Below are 20,124 nucleotides of genomic sequence, written 5' to 3'. Positions count from 1 at the left end.
GCCTGCGGAGATCAAACCGCCCGCCTGCTCTCGGAGGATGACTTCACCCACATCTTGTCGCAGCAGCTGCATCAAGTCACACGCCAGGAGTTGCCAAGTGACAGGAGCTGCTGTCACGCTGGATTGTCCCACTCCAGGGACAGGTACAGCAAGGAACGCTCCCCAAAATAAATGCTGGGTGCACAGCTCCCGTTCGTGTCTCTGGTCAGCATCACAGCCCTGGCTCTCCCAGCCGGGATACTACACATGCTGCCCGCAAAGCAGACAGACAGACTCCTGCAGACCAGTCTCCTCTCCCCCTGGAGGGCTGCCAGACCAGCCCGATGCTCGAGCAAATGGAGGCTGCTCGTCATGCAGCTCTGGTACCGCACGCCGCAGAGGCTCGGTCAGCAGCTAAGTGATCCCGGCTGAGAAGACACAGCGGGTGGGAACAGGGGACCTGGCAGTTACCTCTCATGACTTACGATGAATGCTCCGGCCTCACGCTGGCACAGCGGAAGCCAAGATGCAATCGTGTCATGGCTGAGGGCCCTGCGGACCTCAACCAGCCAGCGGTGTGGAGGCAGGGGAGCGAGCAGCATGGCTTTCAGATGTGTGCCTCCAGCAGCCCCCCAGGACAGGGCTCCCCTTGCTGCGTTTGGGAACCAGGCCCAGCTGGCCGGCTACAAATGCCGCGAGATATTTGCACTTCTCCCTCCTGCTGCTCTAAACTAACTGAGACCTTGTATAGCATGCAGCTCTGGACAGTGTTAACTGCAAGAAACTGCAGCTCCTCAAGCCTCAAGCTCTTGAGGTTTTTTTGGACGACTGATAAACCCAAAAGCAAATGCACTGGTACCTCTAGAGATGCTCACAGAACTATTTATATCGATGTGATCCTGCAGAAGCTTCCCCAGAATGACAGGCACGTACACATACTTTTTATATTTAGCTTATTTGAAAGACTGGGCACGGGAGAGCCCAGCTCTGACAAGGGCTATTTCTTTCTCCCCTCACTCACGCTTGCTGGCACCGGAATACACCTCATGCTACACCCCTGACCAGTTCAGCATTCCCTGAAAAAGGGAAAAATTGAAGTCTAAAAAGCACCTTTTTGCTGCTATTCCCTTCCACGCTCCCGCTTCACCCACAGGGTGGGATTTCTCTGGTCTTGCTGCCAAAGCAAAAACATGCCACACACCCTCCCGGGGCTTTAGTGTAAGTAGAGAGAACCCTCACATCTGCTTTTTCTCTTTTAAAGGAGTATTTTGGAGCACAATGACTCATCTTTCCTTCTTTTTGCCTCAGCTCCTTGTGTTGACAAGGAACACGAGCCACAGGGAGTGTAAAGGCTCCTACGGTGGTCAAATCTGGCCCGGGTGAAAGACAAACCAATGCCAACATCAGTGTTTCCAGGGGACTCGGCGCCTGTACAGCCTTCTGCTCACCAAGAGCTGCATTTGCAAGGAAGCAGAGCTGAACAAAAATGCCATCTCCCTTATGCTGTGTGAAAACAACAGCTTTCTCAGGACAGATTTCCGTTTTGGGGAAAGAACTCAGGTATTTTACGTTCAACTTTCTTTTTTTACACTGTTTTTAATTTAGCGCCCTGTTCCGTGAAGTGCAAGAATGCAACAGCATGAGGAAGGGGGGCAGTGGGATGTCCTTCTGTGAAACAGTTCTGGAGGGACACACAGCTCCCAAGCCCAGGCAGATATGCTTGTGGTGGAGAAGAAGATGTGCAGAGGCAGTTGTACAACAGAGCTTTATAGTCAGAATGGATTGTACCAGGTTTTTTTCAATGCAAAATGGAACATGACCCAAAATCTTCACAGAACAGAAGCACTTTCAGGAACGCAGCCAGCTGAAGTTTGAACACCAGCCTGCTTTTTCGCAAGAGACCACAAACCATTCACGTCCCAATCCACTTTTTCCTGCCCAGATGTGCAAAGTTTGAACTGTCCCATGCAAGTGTCACATGAAATGTAGCAATGCTCAGAGAAGTAGGCAAATGTTAACGGCAAACAGACCTGAACAATATACTGCTCATGCAGCAGAAAACCCAGTTTTATAGGGAAACAGTTACAAGTGCATTTGGGGGCTGGGGGAAAGAAAAAGAAAAATGGAGCAGGTAACTGCCTGCTGGTCAAGACGACTCTGGAGGGGATAATGGATCAAAAGAACACATTGCTTTATAGGGATGTAGAAGGAAACCCCAGCCTGGGTTTCATGGTTGACATTTTACAACAAAAAGGGGAGAGGGAGAACAAAACCAAACCTCAAATCAACCTGCAAGCAACAGAGCAACATAATGCACAGAACCTGGAGGGAGCTTCACCATCCGAGCTGTGAAAGGGACACCAGAACCAAACCAGAAGGGAGTACAGAGAACTAACAAGCTCCATCCAGCACAGGGGCTGCTCACTGAGACACAGACAAGTGCGAAGGGCTGGCCTGTAGTGCCTATCCAACGGCAACCGATGCTGCTGAGCAGGTACTAATCCACCGGTTGAAGTTCAAAACAAAAACCAAAAGGCTTCCCAAACTCATGGGGTAGGAGGACGCTCTCCACTTGGGGCAGGGAAAGGCAGCGTGATGGCTGCTGGGAGGCTCGGCCCAGGAAACACGGCGGCAGTATCGACAGAAGCGGGACCAGGAAGGATGCTGTCTGAGCTACAGCGGTTGTCCCTCTTGGTATAGAGGGGCAGCCAGTGTTTTACAGCGTGACTGTAAAATGCCTGAGAAGCAAATGCCTTGCCATGCTAACACTTCCCTGCTGACAGTCCTGAAGCTCTGGATATCTTCATTTCCACACGAAAGTCATGTCCCTGAGAGGTACTAAAGGGAGGGGATTCTAGTATATGCAAATTCAAGGGTGGGAAATGCAGAAAAGCACTGATTTTTCTCTCTCTTTTTCAGGTTAGATTTGCACTTTGCATTGTTTTCCCAAACTGCATAGCAGCTTACGTGTAGTGTCTGAGACACTGGGGCCACGGAAGTCAATGGGGCTTCATGAATTCCAACAGCAGCACCAGTGAGTGCTAATTAAGCTGCTGCGCAGAAAGGTCCCGTTCAAAGGACTCCAAAAATCACACACACTCTCTCTCACTCTGGCCCTGTGGCTGCTGTTATAGAGAGCTGTACCATAGCATGATCTGCTCGATTTAAAGCTCATCAACTGCTGGGTGGAGCAATGGCCAATACTACCTTTCTCATTAAAAAAATAGGAAGGATAAAAAGTTAAAGACTTGAGACAGGCGAGCACGATGCATTCATGCGGCATGTTTTGTTGCACTCCTCTTAACAAGACAGGAATTTCAGGCATGTAGGAGAGGAATATAGCAGGGGCAGAGCAGGAGACAGGCCCCCTTTGCCTCCCACAACCTGCCAGCTACCCAACAGGGCATCTCTGGAAGGAGAAAAAACAACAGCCTGGAAGCGGGCCTGGGAACTGTTCCCTGAACCTCCCCCTTACTCAAGTACATCTCAGCTGGATTTTCTTTGTGTAACAAACGCACCAGAACAGCACAGACAGATGTAAAGCTTTTGTTTTGCCAACTCTGTTTTGAAAGAATATACGGCAAACAGCCAAAGCTTTACACATCTGCACCTGTCCTGGTGTGACTTGTGAGAAAAGATGGAGACAGCCACGATAGAAGAGTCCGCTGCACATACATGCAGCCAGCCTACAGCTCCTCATAGTCCCCACCTCCTCGTGGCTTGCTCATGCTGGCTCCTCCTCCTCCAAGAAAAGCCTCAAGTTCATCTATCTCACTGCTTTTCTCCTTGCTCTTCTTTTTCTTTTTCTTTTTCTCCTCTTTGCTGTCTTCCTTTTCTTTGCTCTTCTTGTGTTTGCTCTTCTTTTTCGCAGACTTCTCCTCCTCCTACAAAATGAGAAAATTGTTATTAGTAAATCCTCTGAACGTGCCAGTAACCCTGCATATTCGGTCCTGAAACTTGGCTCCGACGGGAACCTTACTTAGGGCAAAGCATCTACTACCAAGGCTGGCTTGGATTTAATTCCAGAAGACCCTTCTGTGAGTTTGGACAGAAGAGAGGAAAGACCATCTGGTTTATACATAGTCTGTCAGGCAGTTTGTGCCTGACCATACCACAGTATTGGACAGGCAGAAATGTCAACGACAAAGCCTCCTGCAGACTTCCCTCGCTGCCTCTGAGATTAGGTCTGTCAGGGACACCTCTTTGCTGGGAAAAAGTCATGGTGCTATCAACAGACTCAGCCCAGCAGAGATGCACTGCTCTATTTAATCCTATATTGTATAAACTCACACACTGCTTTTTCAAAATTCAACTGTTCTAAAAGCTTGCTTTTAAACTTTGTGGTCTGCAGAGCCTAGAAGGCACAGATCCAGCCACAGGATGCCAGAATGGAAGAAAGTCCACCAGGTACACAGAGTACACTGTAGAAGGCCACCCCTCTCCTTGGCTGGTAGATAATATGGCAGATAGCTCTCAATAATTAAATAGTACCTCTTTGCTTTTCTTTTTCTTCTTCTTTTTCTCCTTAGAAGGTTGTTTGTCTGTTCAAACAAAAAAACAACATTTCTTAAAAATCAATTTAAAGTGTAAGAGATGCAATCCTGCCCTGTCCTGATTTCTGGGAACAAAACGCTCCATCCTGGAGCCCTGTGCAAAGGCAATCCCACCACCTCAGGACAAACTGCCCCTCTTCAGAAACCAACAGAGGCCCCATCAGTCACACTCTAACTTAACCATATACATCAAGTTAAATTATTATCTATATTATTCTGTGTTATGAACACTGGCCTGGGCATTCACTGTCTTCACAGCTACCAAGAAACAAATACAGAGACCAGCTCTATAAACTGGTCCAAAGGTCAAATTGGGGACCAGCTTATTATTTCCAGAACTGAAGAAAAGCTCCTGGGAACAATTTCTCTCTGACCACTAAATATTCCAGGGCAAATGGAAATCCCACCAGGCACAGTTTGTGCTTCTGCGAGTTGAGCTAGCGATGGAAGGCCCATTCAGGACACGGTGCCAGCAGATGGGAGCACCCTGACAGCCTAGCACTCACTGTTACTCAAACTGCACATGGACATTGTATTACGAGGCCAAAGCATCAGTGCTGCTCTACAGGGGTGGCTACTTTGACGGTATCAAATGAGTCCCAGCATCCATCACATCAAAACATTTGTCCCAAGTTAATTGTGGCTGCTGACTTTGCTGAATGGCCATTGCCTTTGCACAAAACCTCGAACAGGAGAGCATCTACTTGGCTGTTTCACAGGAACTTTATAACTGTACCATGTTCCACACGTGGTATTTGATTGTCAATGTTACCTACGCACTCTTTTTTCCTCAGCTGATCTGTAAATACAAGTCAGCCACGGAGAAGCCCAATTGCCGGTCAAGCTCCAACTGACTGACTACCAAGATATGTTTTTATATTTATCCCAGAAAAAGGAGACAGGAAGAACCCACGTTGAATTATTAAAGATGCTAAACTGAAGTTAAATTATTGACCTGGGCCTCTGCAGATGCACTTGCTATTTCAAGCTGTGCTGTTCAGCAACTCAAAGCGACAAGCTGATGAAGCCATCGCAGCCTGTGACACCTTGCTTACACTTTCGGAACAGCTATTCAAAGATATCTCTCTTTTAGTGCTGCTTACAGCTTTTTCGCCCCGTAAGCCTTTAACTTCCCATCTTTCATGGTGACACTGGGGGCAGATATATAGGAAGTTGTTTTGCAGCAACGCCAAGGCAGCAGAAATTATCTGTGTGAGTAAGGTATGTTCCCTCAGGGGATCGGGGTGGGGGGAGCTTGAGGAATGCTTAGGTTGTGGTCAGAACCCCACTTCACCTTTCCCAAAAACAGAGGAGCAAGTTGGAAGGTTATCCAAATTCTTGAGGGAGTGGGCACTGCCATGCTGAGCATCACTTCCTAGGCATGCAAGACTTAAGCAGGAAGCCTTGTACAGAAGCAGCCTGTGAAAGATGTGCTCCTGCTTCCAGTTGGGACAAAAATAATACATGGCTGATGTCACAGACAAGCCAAGCTCCCCACCTCCCCACGGGGAAAAACTTAAAAGAAAGTTATTTATGCTGTGTTAAACTGCATTAAAAACTCACACAGGGCACTGCATGAAGTCATAGGGTATTTTATTTAGTGCAAATTGGTTTGCTTACACCCTGGAACTATTTTGGAAAAAAACAGATGCCTAACAAACAAAATCAGCAAGAGTGGAAATAAGGTGTGACCTTTACCTTCCTCACTGCTCTCCTTGGGACCAGTTTCTTCCAAACCCAAACCAAAGAGATCTGAGTCATTTTTCAGTTTAAAGGAGTGGACCGTTGATTTCACAGGTTGGGGTGGCTTTGCCAACGAGGTATCGTCATCAGATATTTCAGAGAGATCTTCCCTGACTGGGAATTCATCCTAGAGACAAGAACAGGCATACAACACCGACAAATCTTTCAACCAAAATCTTTAAGCATTTTCTACACAAAGACGTCAGATGTTCGCAGGTGGGGAGGAGGGAAGGAAATGGTAGCTAAACCGAACTGTTACCGCCTGGAAATCAATGCTCTTGATTTTATAAGCTCTATTTATTTCTTGCCTCAGTAAAATGCCTCAGTAGCACTGGTACTGGAAAGTGTGCCCTGATAACTTAGCATTCATGCTACCAAAATCAAATTCCTGATGTAAAGGGATTAAATGAGACCTTCAACTGTGTTAGCTCAACAGCACCAGCCTCTAACTGCCCTGGGCAGGCACCTCTGTTTTCGGGAAAATCAAATCCAATAAGCTGAAAACTCAGCTCCAGACCTGAGAGACAAAAGCTTTTTGGTGTGTAGCCCTGTGGAGTCTCACGTACCAGAGGCACCATGCAGCAGGGCCAAGGAAGTGGGCTGTGTTTGCAGAGTAACTCCCTTCACTGAGTCAAAAGGGAACGTGCTCCTGGGGCAAACTTGCCCCTTCAATGTGGGCTGAACCCCAGGATGCTGCAGAGACTGGATATCAACCCCAAAACCCCCTGTCTCTGCACGATGGGAATGGAAATGAAGTTTAATGATCTTCTGATACCTGCCAACCGATCCTCTCCAGAATTTGTTAACCACCCTTTCTTTATATCGTCCGTACTGACCAAACACAGCCTTGCTCTGCTGCTCATCTAGGCAATGCTCCCCTTCTCCCTGCTAATGGTGGTTTTTACGGCTTTGCCTGACCAGTAAACCTTGCAGCTGAAAAGCATTCACAAGTTGTGGCGCATCTCCCTGACACTGTTGCAATGGTAACAGCCCTCACAAATCCTGCTTCTCATCACTGCCTGCTAAGAGAAGTAAACTTGCTCCAAATACTTTTGCTTTCATATTAAAGTGTCAAGAAAAGCGTGTACTGAAAATACTAAACAAATGGAAAATTACTTCATAAACAACATGACACATAGGCAAGGTCAAAGAAACTGGGACAACAGTCCTTTCTGCAGGATTCTGGAATGATGCAAACACATCAAACACTTCTGAACACCAGCTAACCCAGACACCAGGAGTACCCCCGAACAGCAACTGCCCATCCCAATCACAGTTAGCAATTTCTAGAGACTGCTCTGCTGGCTGCAAGTACAGATCTCTGAAATGTGGGATATCTGGACTCACAGCACAAAGTTCCTACCAGCCCAGAGAAGACACCTGTGTTTTCTCCACCTTTACTACATGACAGGTGCAGAAGGGACTCCAGCTGCGCCGGGTGTTTGAGCACTGAGCAGCTTCCCACGTGCTGCGTGTCACAGACGTTACAGCTCCCCTGGCTATATGGAAAGTCCTTCTCAGGCAGATTCTCCTACTCCAGTAAGAAGCTTTGTCAAGCAAGTTTTGTTATGGCCTTTTGATTGGTGGATTGACTGTAGGGATCTCACTCTCCCTGGCACACACACACTTCTACATGTTAAACTTTGGGTGAAAAACCATCAGCTTTGTATTTTGTTAGTATATTTGGTAGACGGTATTTGTGTTTCATACCTTTCATGCTGCTGGACTGACCATGCTTTGGACTTACTGAGAACAAACAGCACATTAAAACCCATAAGCACAAACTTTCTTGCCACGTGGCTTCGACAATTAGAGCATTAGTGGGTTTGTCCTTTTATCAATCTCTTCAGGTTGCTTAGCACCTGACTTGTTGCGATTGATGCTGAGAGATGGGAGAGCAGATGAAAGCTCTGCTCAGTGAGATGCCTCAACACTTCAAGCTCAGCTTCACAGCAGTGCACAGCGATTCATGCATGTTATTTACCATTTTCTTCTTCTGGCTGTCAGAATCCTCACTTTCAAAGTCTGGGTCATCCATAACAAATGAGAGCATCTGAGTAGCTATTGGTCCCTCTTGATCACTGTCAGACTCCTCAGGCTTTTCCTCTTTGACCACTTTCTGCTTGAGAGCATGTCCTTTGCTTTGGGAAGTGGTCTTTGGGGCCTGGGTCGCTGCTGGGGTGGCAGCGGCAGCAGCAGCTGGCAGGCTAGCGCTGACCTTGCTGCTGCTGTTTCTTTCGGACCCAGAACGTGGAGGTAAACTGTCAGGAGGCTTCAGGTCAGTTGCTTTGGTCAAAATTGCTTCACTCTGGGGTTTCAGAGAATTTCTGGAAGACCTGAGAAGAAAAAAACCAAGTTGTCAGAGCCTGTCCACACCCGCTCTGTAAACCAAAGCATAACGACCAATTAATAGCTGAGGCTGTCTCAAGAACTGCAATGTGTATCTCAACAGGAGTGACAGTCCATCCTGGGGTGTGTGGTCACACACCACTCAGAGGCTGAAGACAACCCTCGTGTCCCTGGGGATGCTGACGTACGGTGCCTGCGCCAGTGGGCCGCACCTGACTGTCACCCGCAGGATGTGGTACACGGAGTACATGATCCAGTTGATCCTTCTCCAGCACAGGGTGTGGTGAATGACATCCACTCCCTTCACCACAAGGCTCGACTCCTCTGTCCTTCTCACACCGCTATGAACGTCTGTTCGAGCGCTCAGTTACAGCCTCTTGTTCAAACTTGAGAGAAAGGCTGGGCCAATTCCCAAGCAGAAATGTATCAGTGACCATGGCAGCACAGTGCTCAAAGGCACCCTGCCAAAGTGCGGTGCAGAAAACACTGCGTAGAACAGTCACCCCTAAGTAAATACAGCCCCAGTTTACAGCTGAAGGAACAGGCTGATGGAGGCACCAAGATTTTCCAGAACCCACACAGCTGTCAATGTCAGGACCGAGAAAAGGCCCAAGTTTGCCAGCACAACCCCCACTTCAGGCTGTGCTTTGTACCTTTTTTTTTCTTGCTCCGTGTTGATGTCTTCATTAGGTATGAGTACAACCTTAGAGTCCTTCACCTCTTCCTCCTCCTCACTGGAAAGGGTGACATTCTTGCTGGGCACCCGTTCCGTTGCCAGTATGGGTCTGCTGGGGATTTTGTCATCCAGATCCAGGTCGTCTTGGAAACCTGCCACCATGGGGTTCCCCCCGGGCACCTCTCCATCGCTGCAAAATAGACAATGATCAGACACAGCATCCTTCGGATGTGCTAGGACAGACATGCTTTCCCCTGAAAGCAGACTGCCGCTTGCCTAGTTTTCCCAGCCAACTTCAGGGTCAATGTCCCTCAGCCCAGGGCAACTGCACTGCCAGCCTTCCCCCTGAACACTGCCCAGCCGCTGCCCCGTTCAGGCTGGACCTGCAAGCTGCAGCACTGGCACAAACCCTGGACAAAATGGGCCCCAGAAGGATGTGTCACACAGTAGCCGCTACTGCTCAGGCTGGAAATAAGTGGCTGGAAAAGGTGAGCAAAAGGTGACTACAGAGCAGCCTGTTGCTTCAGCTTTATCAGTACATCCCCAGTCCAATATGCAAGGATCAGTCAATTAAACTGTGGGAACTGCCTGCCTTAATCCCCACATCTTGTAATTAAACCTGATCATACACTGCCACTACTATGGGAATTCACTTGCAGCTATTAGCCTCCTGGAATTATTTCTATTTCTCTGGTGCTCCCTGAAGCAGGCAGCTACCCAGACATCATACCCATGCTTTAACATTCCCCAAATTAAATTAACTTAAGGACACGCTTTTAGAGCTGGGAGTCTGTCAGACTCCCTGGATGTAACACAGTTATGTGTTCAGAGGCCTCCTGATAGACAGCTTCAGAGCTAAAAATACTAGCTGAGGATTCTTGCCTGTATGTCCCCAGGACTCAACAATTTTAATACTTTCTGAAGGTTTTGCTCATGTCAGGAATACAGGTATTTTCCCCAGTCTTGGCTGATGAGCCTTCCTATCACTTTCCCTCATTCTGTTTGCTTTATCCACAACAGATACCCAGCTCCTTCCTGATAACCTACCATACACAATACTCACTGTCCTTTTAATAACTTGATATGGATTGTACAAACACAGCCTTCATTTTTACACAGAGACAAAAAAATTATTATAGCTTGGAACAGATTAGATTTCAGAGGCATAAAAGGAATCACAAAACCCTGAAATACTTAATCGGAAAGAAGGTGGCGTTCCCAGTAACTAGCACGTGGCCAGCACCAGTCCGGATGATTGTACTACTCACTCTGGCTCTTCTTATGGCTAGTTACTGTTTACAGATTAGTTTTCAAGAATTAATCAATCTGCCAACGGATAACGGAGTTCTTTGTGACATAAGGGACACCATGCTTTTGACAACCGGTGCAGCACATTGAGTGCCATTACAACCAATGCTTGTCTGGGTCAGAGTGCTAAGATCAGCTAACGTCCACTCCCTCCTTCTGCTTTTGGTGTGGACCCCTCTGCTTTCAGGACTCACAACGCAGCTCCCAGCTAAGCAGAGACAGGCGGCTGAAGAGCCCCTTCATCCATAACACTGCTGCTCTCATACCAAGCCAAAAAGGAGGCACACAGCCCATCTCACACAAAGGAGAAGAAAACTGGTGCCCAAAACAGCCTCCAAGGTTGGAGGAATTACAAGTGAGTGATTTCCGAGGTCTGCGAAGCACTGGCAGGGTTTTCTCTTGACGTGTGCTGAAAAGAAAATGGAGTTGCATCCTAAACATGGCAGAATATTATTCTGAACTACTGACATTACATTTCTTTAACAATCACTGCTCTGTTAAGCATGGAGACTCTTTGGAGGCTGCTGCCACTGTCCTTTGACCGTACACCACACAAGACCTGCAGCCTTTAGAACATTCCCAGTCTGAATAGAACATCCACATGTGTACACACACCCGCATAAAGTGGGTCATTTCCCTTTGCAGTGAATACACTGCCTCCATCTATAACTTCCACACAAATCGTTGAGTGACAGCTTAAGAGCAAACCAATGCAGTGAATATATGTCAGGAAAATCACTGCTGCAGTATAAACAAGGTCTGACAATGCAAAATTAGTATCAGCTTGTGGTCCTGAGGTTCCAGCTGGAAGGAATTCAGAGCATGCAAAAACAAGCACATTGCACCACTCTCTCCAACACCTGAAATGCTGCCAAGCCAGTGTTACTGTTAAGCCAACGTGTTTGCAGGCGCAGGTACCCACCAAAAGTGACTAGGCTTGCCGAGGTCTGCGTCTGAGCTACTGATCAAAGAGCACATTGGGGTTTCCCCAGTAAGTCCTCCGTCACGTACACAGAATAGCTGCTGGTGATGAAACAAATCCTGCTGCAACCGGAGAACACTGCCTCAAACCCAGACTGACCGTGTTCCACCAGCCCTGCCGTGCAGCCAGGGGAGCCAGCCCCATGGGCAGTGAGCAGAAAGAATCCTCTTGCCACATCAATTTTTGCCCTAGAGAAAGAGGAAAACCCCAAAATCTTAATAAAGCAGATAAGCTGAAGGAATCACACACTGCAGGATGAGCCTGCATGCCTCTATTCTGCAAGATGGGGGTCTTCTACTGTGAACCAGCCAGTGTCCTCAGCTTCTCCTGCTTGGTCTAGTGCAGCTGGGTACAACTACATAAATAGCAGGTGACATAAAAGCAAAGAATCAGTTCAAAGCCCTTCAGATGTAAGGACAAGGAAATCTAATCAATGTTTAGGATAAATGTCTAGTGATGCTGAGAAGACAGATCAGGAATACCGTTAGGTACAGCATAAACTCAATTCCAGACACCTACAGTCCACCGCTGGACCTAGGCCAGCCTGACTGGGCAAGAGGGAAGAGGAGAGCCCATGTGGAGCCAGATTAGCTCCTGCAGTGCAGTCACATACGCACTGGTTCAGGGCATCAGGCTAAAGAGCAGCAAATAAAATTCTAAAACAGCAAACTGGGAGATGGAACTGCCTTCCTAATTAACTGGTAAAGAAACTGACTCGGGGAGTTCTCTTTATTGCAAACTAGAGAACCGTCACATGCCATTAAACAAAACCCAGGACTCCATTAACCTCTACAGATCTGTGCTGGGATTTAGCTATCGCAACAAAGAGACATCAGTAAGTGCTGGAAGTCTCAGCAGCTGTCTGATCTTTGGGCAAGAGTAGTCTTGTTCCACAGGCATGAGCACATTCCTCACTGATAGTATGCTTAAAAACCAGTGCGTTTTTCTAACATTACTGCTCTGTGTCAACTCTTGCTCCATTGTTTAGAGATGTTATGCAGTAGAGAACGGGAAAAGGTCACATGACATCACTGCAAAAAAATCAAGAATTCCCTACGTCAACAAAACGGACAAGAAATCCCGGACTTTACAGCCTCTTTCTGAAGCTCAGAAAAGCAAACAAGTTCTTACAAACGAAAGTAAACATACCCTTGAGTTCAGGAAGCAGTTTGGTTACACAGCATAGCATGCTGCTTCCAATGAGAACAAGACCTTCCCCTCTTCCCCTCTATGAGAGGGAGCAGCTGGAGTGCATGGAGCTCTGCCTGGGGACGGATGAGGAGCCAACTGAGAGCTTATGGATTCAGGAGAGGACAGGTGAAGGTGACGCCACAGTGGGTGCCTGCCACAGGCTGCCTGACCAGGAAGAACAAATGGATCAGGTCCTCTACAAAAAGATGGGAGCATCTTCATGTTTGCATGCCCTGGTCCTCATGGACTTCAACTAACCTGATAGGTGTTGGAGGGACAGGACAACAAGATGCAAGCAATCCCGGAGGTTCCTGGAGTGCACTGATAGCTTCCTCCTCCGAGTGACAGAGGAGACAGCAAGGAGAGGTGCTTTGGTGGACTTCATACCCGCAAAAAATGAGGGGCGTGTTGGGAAGGTGAAGGTCAAATGCAGCCTTGGTGAAGTTTAGGATCCTGAGGGCAGGAAGGAGGGTAAAGAGCAAGCTGGACTTCAGGAGAACAGACTGTGGCCTCTTCAAAGATGTGCCTGGATGAGTCTTTTAAGACCAGGCCCTGGAGGTAGGAAGGGCCCATGAAAGCTGATTAATATGCACGGATCACCTCCACTAAGCTCAACAGCGGTTCATCTGAACAGATAAGGAGTCAGGCAAAAATGCTAGGAGGCCTGTGTGGATAACAAGGAACTCTTGGACAAACCCGAACACAAAAAGTAAACATAGGGGGGGGTGGATGCAAGGACGGGTAACCTGGGAGGAGTAAGGAGACATCATCTGAGCATCCAGGGGCTGAAATCAGGAAAGCTAAAGCCCAAAGGGAATTGAATCTGGCCAGGTGCAGTAGCCCGGACAAGGGCAAGTCATGTTTGATCAACTTGATAAAAGTCTATAATGCGATAACTAGCCTGGTAGATGAGAGGAGAGTGGATACCTGAACTGTATTAAGGTCTTTGACACCATCTCCCAGAAGATCCTTGCAGGAAGCTGTTGATGTACAGGCTGGATGAGCAGATAGTGAGGTGGACTGAAACCTGGCTAAATGGCTGTGCCCAGAGGGTGGTCATCAGTGGCATGAAGGCTAGTTGGAGGTCATATGGGGCCCAGTCCTGTTTATCGTCTTCATTAATGATCTGGATAATGGGGCACGGTATACCCTCAGCAAGTTTGCAGATGACACCAGACTGGGAGGAGTGACTGATGTGCCAGAGGGACATGCTGTCACCCAGAGGGACCTGGTCAAGCTGGAGAAATGGTCTAACAGGAACCTCCTGAAGTTCAGCAAGTGGAAACACAGAGTCCTGCACCTGGGGAGGAACAACCCCAGGCATCAGTTCATGCTGGGGGCTGCCCAGCTAGAAAGCAGCCTGGCGAAAGAGGGCCTGGGGGTCCTGGTGAACGCCAACATAATCAGCAAGGTGCCCCTGCTGCAAAGAAGGCCAGTGGTATCCTGGGCTGCATTAGGCCAGCAGGTCGAGGGAGGTGATCCTTCCCCTCTGCTCAGCACTGGTAAGGCCGCATCTGGAGTGCTGTGTCCAGTTCTGGGTGCTCCTCAGTACAGGACAGACATGGGCATACTGGAGACAGGCCAACGAAGGGCCACGAAGATGATTAAGTGACTGGACCATCTCCCACATGAGGACAGGCTCTCCCACATGACAGCTGGGACTGCTTGTCTAGAGAAGAGAAGGCCTGGGGGGACTTTATAAATGTATTTAAATAACTGAAGAAAGGCGCAATGAAGATGGAGCCAGGCTCTTTTCAGTGCTGCCCAATGATGGGCGAAGAGGCTTTGTTCTTCACTCAGATGCAAGGGGAAAACAGCTTCCCGTATTTAATTTTTTAAAACCAACAAAATCTCCATTAGGTTTGAGTGGTTTCACAAGGTAATTCTCGTGTTCTTTAGGTCCGAGATAAATTTCTGCAGCAGCACATTTTCTTGCAACTATAAAAACCTACCACTGCAGTAGAAGCTGATTATTAGGGACAGTGCTTACAGAACCCTTACATTGCTCCTGGGCACCATGGGGTAGTAATTGGCATCCTGAAGGCAATCAATTATTGCAGGTCATGGTCAGAACCACATCTACATCTCTGAATTTCACCACATCTGGCTTATTGTCGTAGGCCCTTTTTGGCAAGAAATAGAAGGTAAAATTGCCAGACCACCAAGAAAACTGTGTGAACTACATAAGAAACCAGAGCAAGACATGGATGCCAAGCTGCAGCAGAGTAATGAGCATTTGAATTTGCAGGGATGTGCTGCAAGGTCTTTTCCTAGGGAAAGAGAGCTGTTCTAACTGCAGATGGTTACCACTCACCAAAGGATGAAGCTGTGAAGTGCCCTCTCTGTGCTCTGTGAATGCTCAAAGGTGTCCCTCTTCCTGTCCCCACCAGCTCACATGGAAATCTACCAAGACTGGGGACAGAGCACAGAAGGGCATCATAGCAGCCAAGAGCATGACAACTCTACAGCCAAGGAGCAGGGCTCTTGCACCACTGTTTGAGATTCTTGGCTTTTTGTATATAGTTTAACGTCTATTTCCTTCCAATGACTGACGTTCTGGAGAAGAAAAGCCTTTGTTAAAGATCCAGCCTGCTACCCACATCAAGAACTGCAGCTGAAGAGCTCTAAGGGCACTTCAGGACCCAGTCCTTCAGCAAACCCCAGGAAGGTCAGCCTTGACTCTCCTATTCCTTGTTAAAATACAGAAAAATATCCCAGCTCAGCCACAGCCATGACCAAGATGCTTTGTAGGCCAGCATGCTTCTAGCAACCATCACTTTTTTTTTCTTTCTTTCCTTCTTTTTTCTTTTTTAATAAAACATCCACGTGTTCTACCATCACAAGGGATGATGATTCAGGCTGACCTGCATTAGAAAGGCATCAAGCCTCACACACAGCACTGATTTAAAGTAGTTGTGGTTGAACTAGAGAACACTGAATCACGACAAAGATGTCAAAAGATGCAGAAGCTACCATGTTCACAGATGAGCTGTATGAGCATTTAATTACTCTCCTAGTTAATCCCATATTGATGACAGAGGCAGCAGGCAAGGACTATTCTAAGCAGAGGGATGCAGAGCCTGTGAGTATGCTTAGGTCTTCTCTTAAGTGACAGTCTGCTTTCAGACAGCTTGCTGCACATCCTCTTGTCTGAGCAGCTCAGCATACACAATCCCTTTTCCCTTCTTTTTTGGTTAAGAAACATCAAAGCCAGGAAAAGAAAAAAAAAAAAAAAAAAGAGAAGGAAAAATAGAAAGAAAATCCAGCCTACAGCATATACACAGCTCTCTGCCATCTGGAAGACAATTATAGAATCACAGGATCATAGAATAATTTGGTTTGGAAGGGACTTTCAAAGGTCATCTAGTCCAACCCCCCTGCAATGAGCAGGAACTTCTTCAACTAGATCAGGTGGCTCAGAGTCCTGTTCAACCTGACCTTGAATGTTCCCAGGGATGGGACATCTACCAACTCCCTGGGCAACCTGTTTTGTGTTTTACCACCCTCATCATAAAAAATTCTTCCTTATACCTAGTCCGAATCTACCCTCTTTTAGTTTAAAACCACTACTGCTTGTTCTGTCACCACAGACCCTACCAAAAAGCCTGTCTCCACCTTTCTTATAAGCCCCCTTTAAGTACTGAAAGCCCACAGGAAGGTCTCCTGGAGCCCTCTCTTCTCCAGGCTGAACAACCCCAACTCCCTCAGCCTGTCCTCACAGGAGAGGTGCTGCAGCCCTCTGATCATTTTTCTGTCTCTCCTCTGGACCTGCTCCAACAGGTTCATGTCTTGCATGTGCTGAGGACCCCAAAGCTGGACGCAGCACTGTGCGGGGGTCTCTCAGCAGAGCCGAGCGGAGGGGCAGAACCACCTCCCTCAACCTGCTGGCCGCGCTGCTTGTGATGCAGCCCAGGATACAGACTGCCTTCCAGGCTGCGAGCACACATTGCCAAGTCATGTCCAGCGCTTCATCCACCGGTACACCAAGGGCATCCCTGCAGGGCTGCTCTCAGTCCCTTCATACCCCAGCCCGTGTTGGTACTGGGGGTTGCCCTGACCCAGACACAGGACCTTGTACTTGGCCTTGTTGAACCTCGTGAGGTTCACATGGGCCCACTCCTTGAGCTTGTCCAGGTCCCCATCTGGACGGCAGCCTGTCCCTCAGGCCTGTCAACTGCACCACTCAGCCTGTGTCATCTGCCAACTTGCTGAGGGTGCACTCAATCCCACTGTCTTATGCCACTGATGATGGTATTGAACAGTACCGGTTCCAGTATGGACCCCTGAGGGACACCACTTGTCACTGATCTCCATTTGGACAGTGAGCTATTACTAGTCTCTAAATGTGACCATCCAGCCAATTCCTTATCCACTGAATCTGTATCTCCATAATCATATGGCCACCCAGCAAATCCATCTCTCTCCAATTTAGAGAGAAAATGCTGGGAAGGAACATTAGAAATGGACAGAGAAAAAGAAAGGCACCCCTTAAAACTTCTCTGGAATCTGCAGGCAAGCATACAGTGACACTCCCAAGGAAGCATGACTCTCTCATCCTTCTTTCCAGAATCCCATTAAGCCATGGAGTGGCCCCAGGTGTCTCCCAACAAACACAGACCCCTTTATCACGCCTCAGAAATGGCAGTGCCAGGCCACGAATGAGCATGGCCATGCTTTGGGCCTCTGCGGCGGGAAAGTATTCATTAGGCAAAACACAATATCCCTGCAAAGTACACTGTGTTCCAGAAGGAAAACATCTCAAATGTCTCAGCGCATTTGGTCAGGAGAGAAATGCCTTCCTGAACCCAAACCAACCCAGTGGTTTTAACACTGAGCATGAAAGCAAGACAGCAAAACCGGGAAGGGGATGACTAGCTTTTGCTGCTGTTCCTCATTCCCAGGGAGCAGTGTGTATCATTTAACGGGAGACAGTGAAGGCTACGACTGACTATACCACAGCCAGAAAGGCTTAGGGGCAGCTAATTGCTCCGCAATCACTTTCTGAACAGTTGCAGCAGGTTAGCCAGGCCTGACTCCTCATGCAGACCGTGCATCCAGATACATCCCTGCCTGACCCCCCTCCATCCTCCTTTCCATACCTTTCACTATCAACACGGTGTTTTGTCTGCGGCTTCCCTTTGTCCTTCTGTGGGGCTGGGTCTTCTAGAAAGCTGTGGTCCAGACTGTCATCAGGAACAAAGTCCTCCACGCTCTGTACTTTAGCAGGGGCTTCAGGGTGGGGAGGAGGAGTGGCAGCTGCAGGATCTGCATTAACAACAGCAGTTGTAAAATACAGGGTTCACCACAAACAAAACAGAAAATTTGCTTTTTACAGATCTACCCTGCCCAGCCAGGGTGGCAGTAGCCACAAAGCAGGACCTTGGCTACACAGCGAGGGAAGAGGAAGGTTATGAACAGGATACTCAAACCAGTCCAGAACTTTGCATGAAGGTATTCACAGACCACACATGGCTGCTATGGTTTAAAATGCACCAGGATGACCTCGGCTCTTAAATAGTCTCAAAAACTCTCCAGCATGGTAGCTCACTGTGCTCTACAGTGAATGCTATGACTGACTACACCACAGCCACGTTTTACACCTATGCTGTGTGCACCGCTCCTGTGTGATGTCCCATCATTGTTCTCTTACCTTTTCCAGACTGTTCAGTTCACCCACTCACCTCCTCTTGCTTTTTCAACTGTAACTGTCAAAGGCAGAATTGTTCACACTGTGCTTTTAGATGCCCCATGTAACCAAAAGCTCAAGAGCTACGGCAAATAGAGGCTTGCTTTAATATAACTTATTTGTAGAAACACCTCTACCCATCTTCAAGGTATCAGGATGAAAACTCATGAAATTAGCATAACCAAGAAGCCTAAAGCAATTAACCTTGTCAGGATATTCAACCTTTTTCTCCTACCCAGACTGCACTTCACACCTAGGCTCTTTTCTTTTGGCTGAACAAGATTTGTATATGTTTTTTCTAGATTTTGCTCTACTAGTACAGCTTTCAGATCACTTTTGCATACTAATAACGCTATTACTAATGCCATAGAGTAGCGTTGGTGTAAGAAAAAACACAGCCAAAAGAATTACTACTGCAAGACTTCAAGGGAAAGCTTAAATAGCAGCTCCCATATAAAAAAACAAGTATTACTTTGTGATAGTGATTTTTCAACTGTTTTCCAATTAGCTAGTCCCCAGGTATGTTCCAGTAGAGGTGCAGACCTTTGGCATGCTACATAAACCTAGTAACACTGACAGATCAGCTTTTCCTAGCTGCATTTTGCAACCCTCTTAAAAAGCACCCTTAAGATACCAGGACTGAAGGTCACAAGCCTAAAACAGTTCTCAAGCTAAGTGACAGAGTTAAAAAAAAAAAAAAAAGAAAAATGAAAACCCACAAAATCCAAATATTTTAACACTGGTAGTAGGCCACTTGCTGGTTTTTTTTACATATCAATATGACAATGGGTTTTTTATTGAGAGGGGATTTGTAACATTTGCTCCTCATTGTTTGTTTGTTTCTTGGTAGGAAAAGTCACAAAGAAACTGAAATGGGTGTACTGTGTCATACCTGGTAACAGAGTCAGGATGCAGAACACTGTATGCACAGTGTGAAAAAACCTGAAAGATTTCAATATCTGAAGCTGCAAACCATGTTCCCAGCACCTCCTCCTTTCTTTCTGTGGGTGTCTTGAGACTACTGTGAGCTCTAGGGATTGACAGTTTGAGAGGGAAGGTATTTCCAAAGGGTGATTCAAACCATGTCATGCTAACGATTTTCAGGCAGTGCCAGCTCTGCAGCTCCAGTTAGCTTCACAAACAAACTGAATGTGACAGGCAAATTAAGGTCCAGATCAGTACAATTACATGCAACAAAATCCTCGATGCCTCTGCCCTGTAACTTCATCCGGCAGGGGTTTGGACCAAATGCCGCGCTACGCTGCTCCATTGTGTACCAGTGCGAAGGAAGAAGCCAAGGCGGGTTGCCCTCTTCCTCGGACCGTCTCTGAAGGAGCGTATTTCCCCAGAGGGAAATCTGCTGCAGAGCCTGGACTTACGCGATCATTTCTGGCTGAATAACCTTTAAAACCAGCACTCCACTGTTCTCCATTAATACACAAGAGTCCCTTTGAGCTGCCACACTTTTGTGAAGACAGAGCTTCAAATAGCTTCTCTAACAATTTTTCTTGCTATTCAAGAGACATTTGTGCTCCTGGTAAGCAGCTGAGAGTTATTTTTATTAGTGTTTCCTGTATGTTCAGTATTTTCCTCCTGAAATGTGTTATAGCCACCACCCAGCTGGCTGGACACAGTCCCCATCCAAACCAGCACAGAG

General features: G+C 47.4%; 1 protein-coding gene across 2 annotated transcripts in view; it reads right to left on the bottom strand.

Moving 5' to 3' along the window:
- Positions 1-1,730: 1,730 nt before the first annotated feature.
- RABL6 (RAB, member RAS oncogene family like 6) overlaps positions 1,731-20,124 on the bottom strand; it is a 58,760-nt gene continuing 40,366 nt past the window's right edge. For both annotated transcript variants that reach the window (XM_040605629.1, XM_040605630.1), the window contains 6 exons: positions 17,881-18,046; positions 9,278-9,490; positions 8,260-8,611; positions 6,231-6,402; positions 4,471-4,520; positions 1,731-3,863 (listed from right to left, as the gene is read on the bottom strand). In XM_040605629.1, coding sequence (XP_040461563.1) covers positions 3,666-3,863; positions 4,471-4,520; positions 6,231-6,402; positions 8,260-8,611; positions 9,278-9,490; positions 17,881-18,046 — 1,151 coding nt within the window. In that variant the 3' untranslated portion in view covers positions 1,731-3,665. The remainder of the gene's footprint in view (positions 3,864-4,470; positions 4,521-6,230; positions 6,403-8,259; positions 8,612-9,277; positions 9,491-17,880; positions 18,047-20,124) is intronic.

The sequence above is a fragment of the Falco naumanni genome, chromosome 9 (assembly GCF_017639655.2).
Source record: "Falco naumanni isolate bFalNau1 chromosome 9, bFalNau1.pat, whole genome shotgun sequence".
Classification (NCBI taxonomy): domain Eukaryota; kingdom Metazoa; phylum Chordata; class Aves; order Falconiformes; family Falconidae; genus Falco; species Falco naumanni.
The sequence above is the reverse complement of the archived record's forward strand: the minus strand, read 5'-3'. Positions and strand labels throughout refer to the sequence as shown.